This window comes from Equus asinus, chromosome 20 (genome assembly GCF_041296235.1).
Source record: "Equus asinus isolate D_3611 breed Donkey chromosome 20, EquAss-T2T_v2, whole genome shotgun sequence".
NCBI classification, from domain to species: domain Eukaryota; kingdom Metazoa; phylum Chordata; class Mammalia; order Perissodactyla; family Equidae; genus Equus; species Equus asinus.
In genome coordinates this window covers 84,700,924-84,717,314 of record NC_091809.1, presented here as the reverse complement: position 1 = coordinate 84,717,314, position 16,391 = coordinate 84,700,924, and the positions used below count along the sequence as shown (strand labels likewise).

General features: G+C 56.7%; 1 protein-coding gene across 16 annotated transcripts in view; it reads left to right on the top strand.

The window, feature by feature from the left end:
• The window catches only part of P2RY2 (purinergic receptor P2Y2), a 33,911-nt gene extending 17,835 nt beyond the window's left edge, over positions 1-16,076 (top strand). For 6 of the 16 annotated variants that reach the window (XM_070490761.1, XM_070490763.1, XM_070490759.1 and 3 more), the window contains exons 2-3: positions 8,997-9,175; positions 14,279-16,076. In XM_070490761.1, the coding sequence (XP_070346862.1) occupies positions 14,283-15,416 (1,134 nt within the window). In that variant the 5' untranslated portion in view covers positions 8,997-9,175; positions 14,279-14,282 and the 3' untranslated portion in view covers positions 15,417-16,076. Of the gene's footprint in view, positions 1-680; positions 780-1,924; positions 2,010-8,996; positions 9,176-14,278 lie in introns of all 16 variants that reach the window. The other 10 variants (XM_070490751.1, XM_070490752.1, XM_070490754.1 and 7 more) reach the window with 6 other exon arrangements.
• Positions 16,077-16,391: the final 315 nt, after the last annotated feature.

Genomic DNA, 16,391 nt, shown 5'->3' with positions numbered 1-16,391 from the left:
TGTTAGGACAGTTAAGCTTCTTTCAGGGGACTTTTAGTCTGGCAGGCGGTGCTGTAGGAACGGTCTGGAGAAAATCGATGCCCTCCCTCCCCTCCTCAACTAGGGCTGCCAGGGGCAGGCTTGGGGCCCTCCAGGAGGCAGCCCCAAGGGCCAGGCCCTGCTGCGAACTAGGACTGCCAGTTTGGGGTCTGTGGGGCTGGTGGTGGCTCTTCCTTTCAGCATGGCATCCCCAGCTTCCCTCGGCTCACCGCCTGAGTGCCTGGTTTGTTTTGGATCTAGGCTAGAATAATGGGGAGCTTTTGAGGGCCAGTGTGGGGCCCTGGTGAAGTCTCAGTTATCTGTGGGTGGGAGTGGCTGGGAAGGGAGATTCTTTGAGCAAACAGGGCCCACAAAAACTCTCTGGAGACTCAGAGACCTATATTCCAATCCTGCCTTGGCTGCTGCGTGACCCTGGGCAGGGAACATCCCTTCTCTGAGCCTCAGTGACTTCATCTGTAAAAGGAGAGTAAGAATGACGTGGAACTTGAGGGCTATTGAGGAGGTGCTGTGTGGGTCATGTTTAGTACCACTGTCCTCTTGGGCAGGCTCACAGCTTGGGGGTGAGGGTGGAGTCAGTCCCTGGAGGGAGCTTCCTGAAACCCAAATCCCAACGTTCTCTTCCCTGGGCTAAACTTCCACAGGACCAACCCCGAACCTCTTAGCCTGGGACTCAAGGCTTCCAAGAACTGGTCCTTGCCAACCCCTCAAGGCACCTCTCCCGCCTGACTCTTCATCCTCTGGTAACTGCATGTAGTCTGCTGCACACACTAGGCAGTTTCTTGCTTCTGCCCATTGCATAGTCAATGCTCACTGCCTGAAATGCCGTCCTACTCTCGTCTTCCTCTGCTAGAAAACTACCCAGCCTTGGGGCCCAGCTCAGATGTCCCCTCCTCGGGGAAGCCTTCCTTGATCCCCTAGCTGGGTTGGAGCCTCTTCCGGGCTCTGGAAGTCCCAGTGCTGACAGCATGGTCCTACCTTGGACTGTCATGGTCTCTGTCTGCCTCCTCCTTCCCAACCCCTAGATCGGAGGCTCCCTGGAGGGCAGGAACTGGGTCTCACTCACCTCTGTGTTGCCAGCACCCTATTCAGGCCTTTGCTGAACTGAAAGAGCAGCAGCAGCCCATATCCCCTGCCCCCTGTCCGCAACTTCCCCAATGAAGGCCTGTCTGTAATGGAGCTCCATGTTATTACAAAGGAGGGGAAACTGGAACCAGATCATCCGACCGAGTGGCACAGGTTGTCAAAACAGTGTGTCCTGGGACACCACAGGACCCCGACTGTGCAGGCTGAAAACTTGGGTTTTATCCAGAAGGCAATAGGGAGCCGTGGAAGGTTTGTGAGCAGGGGAGATTCATGCAGAGCAGGTTTCAGAAAGATGTCTCTGGCTGCAGGGCAGAGAATGAAATGAGTAGTGCTCAGTGCGCGGAGGGCAGGGCATTTGTGATATTGACCCCAGAACCATCCAGGCGTTGTTTAAATTCTGAGCCCTTTCCTCCTTGGCCAAACATTTCCCTGAGCCCTCAGATGCTTCTGCTGAGGAATTTGGGGACACTTAGGACTCTCCTTCCCCTAGTGGGAGCCTGGAGACCTATGATTGATCTCATCTCAGCTCTGCCCCCAACTTGCTGGGTGACCTCAGGGCAGTTCCTGCCCTGCCACCATCTAAAAGGAGACTAGAACCAGTAAGGTCCCATGTTGAGAGTGTGTGCATGGGGAGGCCCTGGCATGGAAGGCTTGTCACTCTCCTGTTCCTCCTATGTTGGGCTGTCCTGGGGTCTGGCCAGAGGGGTTGGTGGATCATAGTAGGCGACCTTCATAAATGGCTGCCAAGCTTGAGCTGCAGGGTGAGGCATGGCCCCTCCACTCCTGTCCTCTTTCTGCCCAGTGTGCACAGGGCTCTGAGGCTTCTGGATCCCCAAGGACCAGCTGAAAGAGTGCGAGAACATCACCAAGGCCTCCTGGGTGACTCCGTGAGTGCTTTGATTTGGCTTCTTTCCTGGCTGTAGCCCTTAGAGAGGCCACTGTGCCCCTGGAGGTGTCCGTTTTGCCGTCTGTAAGTTGGGCATGGTGATCCTCGACTCTTCAAATGCGAGGTTGCTCTGAGGCTTCTTAAGATAGTGGCCTGGGAGGGGCTTTGTAAGTTGTCAAGGGCAGTGCACAGCGGAGAAGGGTGATACTCCTAGACTTGAAGGCATTTGGAAGACTATGCCAGAACACGGGTACAATAGCATGCGATCCTGCTCGTTGCTGGAATTTTAACTGTTGACTGCCTTCCTCTCCCCATACCCCTCTTCAGAGACGGCTTACTAGTAACAATTTATAGACGTCCCTCATTTTATCCTCCACCGACCCTGTGAGGGAGGCTCAGAGAGTAGCTTGCCCAAGGTCACGTAGCCGAGGTAATGGCTGGGACTCCTGCCTACCTGCCCCAGCTTATCCTTCCCCGTTCAAGACAGAAGCCCCATCTGAGTAAGGCCTAGTCTTCTAGCTTTCAGGCTGAACGACGTTTGAATCCTGCCCTGAAAACCTGTCTTTAGGTCTTGCCTGTGGCCTGATTACCCAGCTGCTGATAAGATATTGCCTCCTCAGGCTGCCCACAGGGCCAGGGCAGCCTCGCTGATCTGGTGAGAGGAGATGGAGGTGCCCCTGGTGAAATCTTTCCTCTCCCCGAACTGCCTTCTGTGGGCCTGTCTAGTGCACCCCTTGGCCCACACCTCCTTCTTGGGCTGCCTTTGTGTCCTCAGGGCTGGCCTCTTTTAGCCACTGGGCCCTGACTGGGGGGAGGCTGGCAGTGGGGGCCCTCCCTGACCTCTCTACCCATCGTAGAGGTCAGTTGCAGGACTAGGCCAGGCCAGGCCTGCGTTCTCTCTTTGTCCACATCACCCAGCACGGGTTGGGCACAGAGCAGGTGCCACTGAGTTCTTGGGAAATGAATAACCTGGTGAAAGTGGGCGTAGCGTGAAAGAGGAGCGCCTGCTCCACGGAGAGCTACAGTTGGCTCTTGAGCCAGGAGTTCCTCCACTCCTCTGTCACACCATCCCCTGGGCCTGAGTCATTTCTGGGCCAGGGTGAATAGCTGGAGTCCCTGCTGGGAGGGTGGGCAGCCTGGGCCCTCCTGGGCAGCTGCTTCTTCCTTGGCCCTCTACCCAGTGACAGTGACACTGCCTGGGCACTAGGGCGTGGGAGGAGGGCCTCCTTCAGGCTTCTTGGGGCACATGTGACCCTCTCTTCTCCCCCTGCCTCGGGGAAGCTCCTGGTGTTGCTGTGGCTTCCCAGTGAGCGCCTGGCTTCCCCAGCCCCAGCTTGTGGGAGGAGGAATCTTGCTGTGGCTGGGCTGCGGGCTGGCAAGGATGCTTCCCACCTCACAGGGAATCTGGGGCCAAGGGACCAGCTCCTCTCACTGGACCATTGTGTGTGTAGTCTCCTCCTTGGTCTCCCTCCCTTTAGACTCCCCCATCCTATCCACCTTCCACCTGGCACTATCTTCATAAAGGACAGCTCTAACCATGTCCTTCTCTGCTTAAAGTCCCACAGCTGGGAATGGCAGAACTGGGATTTCCCACCTGCCCAGCTCCCTCCCCTGCCCCTTGATGGTGTTCTGGGTCCAGGTCCTCTGTTTTCCCTCACAGCACCCCAGGCCCAGCAGAGGCAGGCTCTCCATTGTCCTTAGGATAGAGGCCAGGCTCCTCAACTTGGTATTCAAGCCTTTTCATTTGAGTCCCTTGCGCCGCCACACATTCTGTGCCACCTAACCCTCCACACCAGCGTCACATGTCCCCCTAGCCTTCCCCCGACAGGCCACACCATCATACCACTGAGCCTTTGCACGTGCTTCTCCTTCTGCCTTCAATGCCCTCCTACCTTTTTTATCCACCTGATAAACTCCAAATCATCCATCAAGTCCCAGCTCAAATGACTCCTCCAGGAAGTGCTCCCCGACCACCTCCCAGGCCGGTTAGGGGTTCCTCTGGGCTCCATGGGCCTGAGCTTCCGTTGGTCATGGCTTAATCACCCAAGTGGACTTGGTCCATGTCTGTGTCTTTCTCCCCATCCAGACTGGAGCTCCTCAAGGGCCTGACTGAGTCTGATCTGAGTCTGGGTTTGAGGGTCCCTCTGAGGTCGGCACATGGGGGCGTAGACAAGTGTTTGCCGACGTTGTGGCTCCTGGGAAAGTGATTTATGACTGTGTTACTCTGGAGTCCAGACTCCTGTGGTTCTGAGAATCTCAAAGCCAATGGCTGTCAGAAGCAACAAGTGACAGAACTGGAGAAACACTGAGCATCAGTCCCAGAACCAGAGACTCGTGGAACTGGATTGTCGGAACCAGTGGAATCAGAACCCAGAAGCACTGAGTGGGACAGCTCAGAATCAGACTCACTGGATCCTAGTCTACACTTTTGTCCCTTTTTCTACCCAAGCTGGACCCTTCCAGCTTCTCTTCAGACCTGATCACAGCCCCTTCCAGGACCTTCCCTCACTGCTCTGACCATGACCCCTGCCCCTCTGCTGGGTCACCCACGAGGGCCCCTTCCGAGAAGTGTCCTGGTGTCTCTCTGCCATGACAGGCGGGCACAGCCCTCACATGGGGACAGGGCGTGATTTGCTGGCTCCGTGGAGCACCCACTTGCCCCCTTGTCTTACTCATTTTTCATGAGCTGTCTGGTGTAGCAATGATTCTCCGTGTTTGACCAGCGAAGAACTTGAGGCTCAGAGGGGAGAGCTGACTTGACCAAGATTGCACAGCATGGGTGGTTCCGAGTTGGAGCCCAAACCCAGGGTTCTTTCCTCTTGAGTCTGGCTGGAGGCGTTTGGGTGTGATGGGTCAGAGAGGCGTCCAGGGCACTGTGGTTCTGAACTGGTTCTGTAGCTTTGTGCCGGGCTGCACTGGGCCGTGCCGGCTCAGAGGTAGGACAGGCAGTTTGAGGTGCTGCCCTGGAGTTGGGGAGGGGTTGCTCAACCCCACGCTGAGAATAATTAGAACACCAGACCTTGAGTAAGGCCCTTCCTCTCAAGGAGTCTCGGGCTCCTGATCTGTAAGGTGGGAGGACCAGCCTGGCTGATCTGAGATCTGCACACTCAGATGCTTTCCCAGTGAGTGGCCTCCCCAGCCAGGATCCGGAGAGCTCCCAAGAGGGAGAGAGCCTCTGAAAGGGGCTACAGAGCCCACGGGCCTCCTGGAGCAGGCTGCAGAGGATTCACATTGCAACAGCACTTGCTGATAATATCTGAGGTCACCCCCTCAGCTGTTTTCTCAGGCCAGACCCAGTGTTTGTGGTGCAGAAAGCACACCAGGCAAGGCTGGGAGGCTTCTGGCCTTCAGCCCCGTGGCGGACATTTGGGAGGAAGCAGAGGATGACTTCCAAGATCCTTCCTGTCCTCCTACCCAGCCTTTCCCTCCACATTACTCAAGCCATAGGGATGACTGACAGCTCCCCAAACATACTTTGTGAGCTCTCTTCCTGGTTTTTGCTCACTCTGCTCCTCTTCTCTCTCTACCCGCCTGACTCCTACCCATCTTCCAAAATGCAGGTGTCCTGTCCTCCAGGAAGCCTTCCCTGACTACCTCCCTGTTCCCAGTAGGGGTCCTCTTGGCTCCTTCAGCCCTGGTGACCCTACTTCCTTCAGTCCTGATCACCCTGAGTTGTCATCGCCTATTTCTGGATCTCCTCCCATCCCCCCACTGCCCCCCTTCTCAGTGAGCTCCTTGAGATCATGGAAGGGTCTGACCCACCTCGGAGTCCCCAAGTGCCCTCCCCAGGGACAGACATAGATATAGCAACCTCTGTAAAGGGTGAGTGACTGAAGAGTGTGGTGGTGGCGTCAAATTCCTGCTGGGGGTCCCTGGACTGCCCTCCCTTCTGAGGATGGCCTTCAGTGTGAGAAACTTGACCTGTGGTCAGTCTGGCTGTGAGCTTGCTACTCTGCCCATAATTCCAGTGGGTTTCCCGCCCCTCTTGTCTTCCCAGATAGCTCTGTCCTCGCTGCCTTCTCTACTTCCAGAAATCGCATCTCTTTTCATCATTTCATAAAATGAGTCTAAATGATCTCCTTTAGCTAACTCAGTAATCTTATGGGGCAGGTACTCTCTTTAGACTGAGAGAAAATTGGGACTCAAGTTGTGGAGCTGAGGCTTGTCCATTCATTCCCACAGCTGGCAATGGCAGAACTGGGATTTCTCACCTGCCCAGCGCACTCCCCTGCCCCTCGATGGAAGGTCCAGGCCTTCTGTTTTTCCTCAGCATCCCACCCCCAGCAGAGGCAGGCAGCAGGGGTTTCGAGAATGGTGACAGGTCACTCTCCCCTGCCAGGCTGGACAGGGCCAGCCAGGTGGGTAGGCGAGTGGGCCGTACATTCGAGAGCCACCCTAGTGGGGAACCTGGAATGTCATCCAGACACCGTGGAACTTCTGCAGCTGGCCTGGGAACTGCCCCGGTCCCTCCTCCTGGCTTTGGGCTCGTTAGGCTGGGGCCACAGGGAGAAAGACCCAGTGTGGGGCGGAGGCAGAGCCAGGTCAAGGGGGCAGGTGGTCTGCTGGGCTCTGCCCTTGACTCACCCGTTACCTTGGGTGAGACCTTGGGCTACCCTTTCTGGACTTAGTTGTTTTACCCAGGAGATGGGTACAGTAACCATCATGGCCGCTCCTCACTGGGGAAATACCAGGAAGATGGATGCTGGGCGCTGCCAGTAGGCTGTTCCCTCTCGTGGAGAACTGACCAGACAGGCAGAGCCATGGAGCTCAAGGAGGGCTGATCAGGGAGCTTCCTGGAGGAGAGGATCTGGGCTTTGAAAGGTAGGAGGTAGTGGTCAGGGGCTTAGCTCCTGAAGTCAGACAGACCAGGGCTGCTGTGCCATCCAGCTTTGTGACCCTGGAGAGGTTATTTAGCCTGTTTGAGCGTCTCAGGATTAAAGGAGAAGAGGTCTGTGAAGCCCCCTGACATGGAACTTGACACAGAGAAAGCACTCAACTCTTGTTGTGTGTTAGAAGATAAGGAAGGGTATTCCTAAGCAAAGATATGACAATGGGACTGCTTTTGCTGTGCTTGAGACAGGAAGATGAGGGTGGAGGCAGAGAGATGAGTTGTCTGGAGGGGAGGCAGGGACCAGTCAGCACCTTGAGTGCGAGGCTCAGGAGCTTGGATGTAGCCTGAGGGCAATAGGGAGCCATGGAAGGTTTTGAACTCCATAATGTGTGGTCAGATTTGTGTTTTAGGAAGACTTGTGACTGCAGGATGAAAGATGGACAGGAAGGGTAGGGTGGAGACAAGCAGACCATTGAGGAGGCTGGTGCAGTGGTCTGGAGGAGAAACACAGGCATAAGGCCACGGGCTGGGAGCAGTGGCATGTCTGAGCCTCTTCACTCAGGGTGAGCTGACAGGACTTGGGGAGTGATGGGTTTCACGTGGATGGGAAAGGGAGCGGTTGTCATGGATCTATTGGAAGTTTGAAACCTGGAAGGATGGGTGGTGAAGATGGGTCTTAGAAATCAGAGAGCAGCTTGGAGGACGTGCTGTGCTCCACCTTATCTGTTGGGTGAAGGTATCTCCTAAGGAGGACAAGACACGGTGTGACCCTGAGTAGAGCAGAGTGAAAAGGTGAACTTCTTTCACCTTGCCGCTAGACTCTAGAGCAGGCTGGCAAATATCTACCAGCTGCTGGCCCATGTCAGCCTGAGGCTCCTGGGGCAAGGGACACCAGGAAAACAGTGGCCCAGGGGCATTTTCAGGCGCCCCCACCCCCTGCCCTGTCCCCACTTTCCCCCACACTTGCACCGCACTACCGGCTTGGGGACCTGGCCTGGACTGTCTCAGCCCCCATGCCCCCATTGTTGGGAAATGAAGCAGATGGGAAAAGGAAGGGGGTGTTCTTGTTCCCCTGTGATGTGTCTAAGGTTCTGGTGGATGCTGGGACCCGCCCACACAGAGGGGTCCCTCCACCAGGTAACTGTCCCCTCACTGAGGGGCTCTCAGGCAAGAGAAAAGCCTGGGCCAGAATTCGGAAGGCCTGGTTTCTGATCTTGGCTCTGTCCCTAACTTACTATGAGGCCTTGGGCCTCAGTTTCCCCCTCTGTCAAATGAGAATTTGGTGCAAGTGATTTCTTTTTTTTTTTTTTAAAGATTTTATTTTTTTTTCTTTCTTTTGCCCAAAGCCCCCCGGTACACAGTTGTATATTTTAGTTGTGGGTCCTTCTAGTTGTGGCATGTGGCACACCGCGTCAGCGTAGCTTGATGAGCGGTGCCATGTCTGCGCCCAGCATGCGAACAGATGAAACCCTGGGCCGCCAAAATGGAGCACGCGAACTTAACCACTTGGCCACGGGGCCGGCCCCAGGTGCAGGTGATTTCTAAAGGCTCTCCCAGGCCCTGACTGTCCAGCATTGTGTGTGTGCACTGTGTGTACATCTGAGTGTGACTGTGCGTCTGGACGTCCAGGAGTGTCCATGCCTGTGTGTGTTCATGGGTGTTTACAGCACCCATGGAGGAATGGCTGGACGCGGGAGTAGGGAGGAAGGATATTCCAGATAGAGACCTAACTTGAGCAAAACCGTGTTGGCTGAACTACTGTCAAGTCTATACTGGGCAAGGAGGGTACTGACTGTTTCCTGCTGTGGGGCTGAGGCACAGACGGGAACTGAGGGAGGCGGCACTGGTGTCTTGGCTCAGCTCCACGGGATCTCCCCCGGCAGAGCCACGCTTCTGTGCAAGGGGGTGCCCAGGGAAGGAGGCTCGGAACAGCCATCCCTGGAGAGTGTGAGCTGAGGGTGGATGGCTGGGGATGTGGATGGGCAGAGGGCACTCCTGCTGGGACGAGCACCCTAGGTCACCTCTCTGCCTCTTTCGGGCCAAGGTCAGAGCAGAGGAGGTTGGAGCAGGTGAGGCCCTGGGAGGGCGAGGCCTGGCTGACTTCCCATGATGTCCCATGATGACTTCCCGCGCTCTCTCTGCTTCCCTGTGTCTCAGGAGCCTGTGGCACTGCCTGCCCTGAGAAAGGCTGGAAGCTGGGCGCGGCCCCAGGCAGGGGGCCTGTTTTTCCTGTTGCCTGCAGAGTTCCCTGCAGCCTGATCCAGGCGTGTGCATTCATGAGTGAGGAACCTGAGCGAGTGCTGAGCATCCTGACAGCGAAAGCAGAGGCTGGTCAGGTACGGGTGTGGGAGGGCAGGGTCCACCGGCGGGGAGGCTCAGGCAGGCGCACATGTGCATGTGTGTACACCGAACCCAGGTTAGATCAAGGGGATCCCTGCCCTGCTCCCTCATCCCAGGCTGTGATGAATTCAGATGTTGGAGCCAGAGGGCCCTGGGTGTCAAGCCCAGTTTTTCCAATTGCTAGCAGTGTGACCTTGAGCAAATAGCCTAACCTCTATGACTGTATGTACTGAGGGCTGAGGGTAGGGGATGAAATGAAGATGCTGCAGGGAAGCTGCTCAGCCCAGGCGTGGCCCTTACACAGTGAGGGTGGGGGCGCTCCAGGATTAGGAGCTCCTGACCCACACTGACCCATGATCTGAGCCAGAGATGGGTGAGATAAAAGAATGTGGCTGGCTCAGACAGCTGATCGGCTCCAGAATGCCTGGGTCTAATTCCCTCTCTCCTGGTGTTTCCCTGGCCTGTCCAGAGAAGGGCAGGGCGCTTCAAAGAGAGACAGTCCAGGGCCTGTCTAGGACAAGAGCAGGTCTCTCAGGTGGGCTGGGTTGACCCCTGGCCATCTAGGGTCAGCAGCCGAGAAATCTTTAAGGGTCATTGCCCTCTGGGAGGCCCTCAGAGGAATCAGGGAAAGAAGAGCCACCGTCATAAAGCTTAGCCTCCTCTGGGCTCCAGTAGCCTCTTGTGCATGCTTCATTCATTCATTCATTCATTCTCTCATTCATGTCATACCTGCCTTGGATCAGGCCTCTTGCTGGATGATAGGGACAGAGAAAAGAATCAGATGGACCCGGCCCTCTGGGAGCACCTGGAATAAATTGGGGTAGAGGGTGGAAGGACAAATTACCAACAGGGTGTGAGGAATGCCCGGGGGGTGGACCAGGAGAGCTTCAGAGATGAGGTGACATTTGAGAAGAGCCTTGGGGATGGGCAGGATGGAGTGCAGTGTAGGTGGGTTCTGGACAGGCTTTCCAGGCAGAAGAAACAGCTCGCACATGAGGCAGGGAAGCCTGGCAGGGCACTTTACGTGGCTCACATCTCCCTCCAGATCAGGAGCTCTACGGGGCAGGGCCAGCCAGAACCGGCACAGAGGGACTGGTGAGTGATGGTGGACAAAGTTAGGTGGGAGCTGGTCTCCAGGGAGCTGGGGGTGGGGCCCCAGGGGCATCAGGGTCAGGAAAGCCAGAGGAGGGGCTGCTGAGGGAGAGGGCTGGGGACTTGGCTGTCTCCATAAGCTGGGCAGGGGGGCCAGGAAAGAGGTACTCGGAGGTTGGTGGACGAGCCCGTGGAGGGAGAGGGCAGGCAGGTCCTCCTGGTCGGGGCCACAGCGATGGAGTCCCCAGCTGGCCTGGGAGGGTGGAGTCCGGGATCTCAAAAGAGGTGGGAAGGGCAGCTCCTTTGGCTCATGAGAGACTTGGGGAAGTCTCCACCAGTTTCATCAGTGTCAGAAATTCCAGTTAGTGATTAGCAAGAAACTCTTTGAGGAGAGCAATGAGATGTGGACTATGAAGGGAGGATGAGGGCCCCGCCCCCGACTCTGAGGAGAGGCCTCGGCCCTGGGGCAGGAGCAGAGCAGCAGTGTGGAGGCGGGACTGGGTGTGTGTGCCCGCAGCATGGAGCAGGGACAGGGCCACCCTCTCTGTCTCCAGTGGGGCAGAGGACCTCCTGGGGGAAGTTTTAGGGCCACAGTTCTCCAAGGCTGGAGGAGTCAGCCCGTGAGAGGTCTGAGCCTTCCTTGGGACGGCAGGAAATGCCTGATGTCACCCGGCGTTCTATGGCAGAGCTGGTGTCTGGGGGGGAATGTGGCCCCTCCACATCTCCTCAGTCTCACCCTCGGGCCTCTACACTCCTCCTGCAGCTCCTGTGAGCGGGTAATGCCCAGCCCACCTCCCAAAGCACCAGATCTGATGGTCCCAGCCTTCACCCATCCCACATCCCGTGACACCCCTGCAGGGCACCCCACACTTACCATGTCTGACACTGAATTCCCCCCTCCCCCACCTGCTCCTCTTCCCCAACCCTGAGCCGGGCATCCCGGCCACCTCCCTCTCCTGCCCTTCCTCCATCCAGACTCCCTCCCCAATAGCCCTCAGATCTCTCCCCTCTCAGGTACCCGGGCCCCAGATTGGGCCTTAAGGTCACTCCCCTGGCCCACCACACTCACCTGCTCCACAGTCTCCAGTCAAGACCTTCTGTCACTCCTCCACGGTGGCCTGAGAGAGCTTCCCAAGGGTTTCAGGAAAAGGCCACATCTGAGCGGAGCCCTGAAGCTAGCGCCACAGTGTACCTGCTGTGTGCCAGGCCCCGCTCCAGACATTTTACACAAATTACCCACCTAATGCTCCCGGCAGTCCTATGATGTCGGCTCCATTGATCGCCTCCCTTTACAGGGGAGGACACAAAGGCGTCTGGCTCCGGAGGCCAGGTTCTTCTTTATCACTGCAGTTTGCTGCGCTGAGGGATAAAGAGTTGTAGTTTCAACAGGTAGAGCTGAGGAGCCTGAATGGATTCCAGGCTGAAGGAGCAAGATGAACTAAGTCTGGGAGGGGAACAGTGTTGGGCGCATTCAGGAGACTGCAGGTCACAGGAGCTGGGTTGCGAAAACCTCCAGTGCCTGACTGAGGAGCTGGTTTTCTCCTGAGAGCAGGCAGGGGCCAGGGAGGGCTCCAAGCAGGCGAGTCAGGGACTGGAGTCAGGGAGGCTGACGCAGCGGCTCCAGCAGCAAGGGTAGAGATGACGCTGGGCTGCATAGGCAGGGGTGGGATGCAGGAAGTGGCTTAATGCTGGGTCTTGAGTCATGGCCCCGAGCAAGGGGGTCCCAGCAGCTTGGCCCTGCCAGAGCCCCCCATACCTGCCCGCTCTCAACTTGGCACCATGTAAGCTTCTCACTCCTCACCCCGGGCCTGTGCTGGCTCCATGGGGAGGAACCGTGTCCATGGGAGGGAGCTCACAAGTGCACGCTCCCTTCCTCCTGTTGTACCTTTGCTGACAACAGGAGACAAGGAAGATCTGGGGTGGGGGGTGAGGTCTGGGGAAAGAAGGGGGCTGTGTTCCTCAGCCCCCCCTAATCTCAACCTCACGGGCCCTGAACTGCTGAGAGGCCAGGTAGGGCAGGAAGCTCAGGGTCTAAGGAAGAGGACGTTGCCGGCTCTGCAGAATCTCCAAGTCCCAGCCTCTCAGGACCCCAGGTTCCAGAATGAGGGGAATTGTACAGCCCCAGATTCTCAGGGTGGGGAGCACTACACATTGTCTGCCCTCTCAGACACACCCACACACAGGACATGACCCCTTCTGCAGACTCTGTTAGGGAGCCGCTTGCATACTCCCGTAAGCAGGGAGTTCACTACCTCCCTCCTGTGGCCCCTTAGATTGTGGGACAGACCTGAACAGGAATTGCAGCCTGTCCTCAGCTGTGTGACCTTGGCCAAATTGCTTGAATGATCTGTGTCTCAGCATCTTTATCAGAAAACTGGGCACAATACCCTGGCTCCCAGGAGCATCTTGTAAGGATGGAGTGAAGTAACATTTATAAAGCACACATAGGAGCGGGGTTTGAAAAATGTCAGCTCCCCCGCCCCTTCACACTGTTAATAAGTTAGTCTTTGTGTTTGTCCCAAACCTGCCTACCTGGGACTCCAGCTAGGATTTCCACCTTCCTCCTGGGGTCTTTGGGCACATCTTTGCCCTCCAGACTGGGATATCTGTCCCCTGCGTCCCAGCTGAGAGAGAGCTCTCATTGGTCACATTGGTGGGGGTGGGGAGAGGTGGACGGTGAACAGCCTGTCCCCCTGGTGCTGTCTGCTGGGCAGTGAGGCCCCACGGGTGTGTTATACGCCCAGTAGGGACAAGGTAGGGGAACGTCAGGATGGTGACGCTGTGTGAAGAGAAGCTGGGTGGGCCTGCAGAAGCTGAATTTGCCCCACAAAAGAAGCTCCCCTCCGCCCTCACTCCCACCTCCTCCCCAGACTTCCCCAGAATCTTCAGTAGGGTCACAGTCCCATCTAGTAGCCTCACAGGCCGGGGAGCAGGACTCCTCTTTACAGATGCAGGAAGTGCCAGTATATAGAAGTCTCTAAAAACTACTTGCTGAGGGGTGGGCCCCTGTGGCCAAGTGGTTAAATTCGTGCGCTCCGCTGCAGGTGGCCCAGTGTTTCATCGGTTCGAATCCTGGGCGCAGGCATGGCACCGCTCTTCAAGCCATGCTGAGGCGGCGTCCCACATGCCACAACTAGAAGGACCCACAACTAAGAATATACAACTATGTACCGGGGGCTTTGGGGAGAAAAAGGAAAAAAAATTTTTCAAATTAATTAAAACTACTCACTGAGCGAATGAATTAGTGGCTGAAGAGGGAGACCCTTGGAAATACTCCCTCAAATACCAAAATACCAGGCACAGGGCCAGAGCCTCCCCAGAGAGCAGGCAGATGAGCCAAAGGACAGAAATTTCTAATGCCTCCAGGAAGGTGTGGGCTGCCCGCTGGCCAGAAACGCCTCAGCAGGTGGTGGGCACTGGCGTACAGTGGAGCCTCATCAACCATGAAGGCCCCTTTCCATGAATCTGACATGCTCCTTCCCTGGGACAACCCAGATCCTCAGGTTGTAGAGCTCAGAAACCTGGATCTGTGACTCCGTGCTCCTGAGGTTCTAAAACAGGGTTGCCAAGCTTTTTTTTTGTAAAAGGCCAGATGGTGAGTATTTTAGGCTTTCCAGAACATACGGTCTTTATCACAACTAGTCAATTGTTCGTAAACGAATGGGTCAGGCTGTGTTCCAATAAAGCTTTATTTACAAACACAGGCTGGTGAGCTGGATCTGGCCCTCAGGGTGTTCTTAAGTTTTAAAATTGTATGATCCTGATCTTCATGGATCTCCTGCATTTTCAAGGTTCCAGGGTTCCAAAGTTCTGGGTCCTTTGGGTCTAAGGAGAGAGCGAGTCAGATGGCATTGAAGGCCTTGAGTGTGGTTGGGCAGATCTCAACCAAGGGACTCTGGGCACTTGGGGTCCCTTGTGACCCTGGTCAGGGAGGTGTGTCAGGCCTCCCCATTGAGCCCCCAGCCGTGACCCTGACGACTCTTCTCCCCACCCTCCTTTCCCTGCAGGGCGATGGCCACAGGCCTGGGCCTCTGGAATGGCACCAAGAATGGCACCTGGGATGGGGATGAGCTGGGCTACAAGTGCCGCTTCAACGAGAACTTCAAGTACGTGCTGCTGCCCGTGTCCTACGGCGTGGTGTGCGTGCTGGGGCTCTGTCTGAACGCCGTGGCACTCTACATCTTCCTGTGCCGCCTCAAGACCTGGAACGCCTCCACCACGTACATGTTCCACCTGGCCGTATCGGACACCCTGTACGCGGCCTCCCTGCCGCTGCTGGTCTATTACTACTCCGGCGGCGACCACTGGCCCTTCAGCACGGTGCTCTGCAAGCTGGTGCGCTTCCTCTTCTACACCAACCTGTACGGCAGCATCCTCTTCCTCACGTGCATCAGCGTGCACCGGTGCCTGGGCGTCTTACGCCCACTCCTCTCGCTGCGCTGGGGCCGGTCCCACTATGCCCGCCGGGTGGCAGCCGCCGTGTGGGTGCTGGTGCTGGCCTGCCAGGCACCCGTTCTCTACTTCGTCACCACCAGCACACGCGGTGGCCGCATTACCTGCCATGACACCTCGGCCCCCGAGCTCTTCAGCCACTTCGTGGCCTACAGCTCTGTCATGATGGGCCTGCTCTTCCTGGTGCCCTTTGCCGTCATCCTGGTTTGTTATGTGCTCATGGCCCGGCGGCTGCTGAAGCCAGCCTATGGGACCACGGGAGGCCTGCCGCGGGCCAAGCGCAAGTCGGTGCGCACCATTGCGGTGGTCCTGGCTGTCTTCGCCCTCTGCTTCCTGCCTTTCCACGTCACCCGCACCCTCTACTACTACTTCCGCTCGCTGGACCTCAGCTGCCACACCCTCAACGCCATCAACATGGCTTACAAGATCACCCGGCCGCTGGCCAGCGCCAACAGTTGCCTTGACCCTGTGCTCTACTTCCTGGCTGGGCAGAGGCTCGTGCGCTTTGCTCGTGATGCCAAGCCACCCACAGACCCCATCCCCGCTGCCCAGGCTCACCGCAGGCTGGGCCTGCGCAGGTCTAACATAACTGACATCAAGAGGATAGAAAATGCGTTGGCCAGCAGTGAGGACTCTAGGCAGACAGAGTCCACGCCTGCTGGTAGTATGAACACTAAGGACATCCAGCTGTAGGACCTGAACCCCTCGGGCCTGAGCAGGTTTATAGGGGGGTGCCATAGGCACTAGGACTTGTTCAAATGGGACGGTCTCCCCAGATATGGACCAGCATGACTCATGCTGGATGGTCAAGGGAGCCGTGATCCCAATGCTCTGTCATTTGGGAGGGACTCAGGACATTCTCTATGGTCCCCAGAGCTCAATGGTCCCCACGGCCCCCAGTCACCCGTTGTATGTGTAAGTTGGGGAATAAGGTTTCAAGAAAGGGAAGCGTTCAGGACCAGTGCGGCCCCTGGCCTGACTCCCACATGAATAGCTGGCCATGCCTGCCAAGGTACTTAGGCTGGAGCCCAGCTTAATCAAGTCAAATGGAGAAACAGGCTCAGAGAGGAAAGTGACTTACCAAGGTCACGCAGCCAAGTCTGGGCCTGAGCTCCCTGAGTGGGGAGTCACAGGTTAACCAGAAGACCCTGGTAAGGAGTCAGGGCTGAGCCAGAGGTCCTTGCAGGGCATCTGGGGCAGGTCTGGTTGCCACAGTGGACTCATCTCCAAAGAGAACGCCCAGTCCAAGAGATGAACATCTGGAAATTGAGGTCACATGCCCGTCTGGAGGCTCCCCTGGGCTGGGAGCCAGTTTGAGGGTGTAACTTATAGTAAAGGTCTTGTTACCTGTTAGCTGTGCCCTATTGTGTGTGTGGAAGATGCAGATACAGCCCAGGAACCTCTCATCCCTCCACCCACACACACACTAGGGTCCTTTCCTCACTTCTTCTCTTCTGCCACCTGCCTTCCCACTGGCGGCCTCAGTGGTGGTCTCACACTGGACATCCCCTCTCCAGACCCCAGGTCCTCCCCCAGTTTAAAGCCAACTGACTTCGGTGCCTGGCTCTGCTGGGCACAGAGAGGAGTCAGGTGGGGTCCCCAGTCCTTGGGATCCCCCAGTTTAGGACTTAACGGTGATGACCAGTCACGTGCTGGTAAATGTGGAAC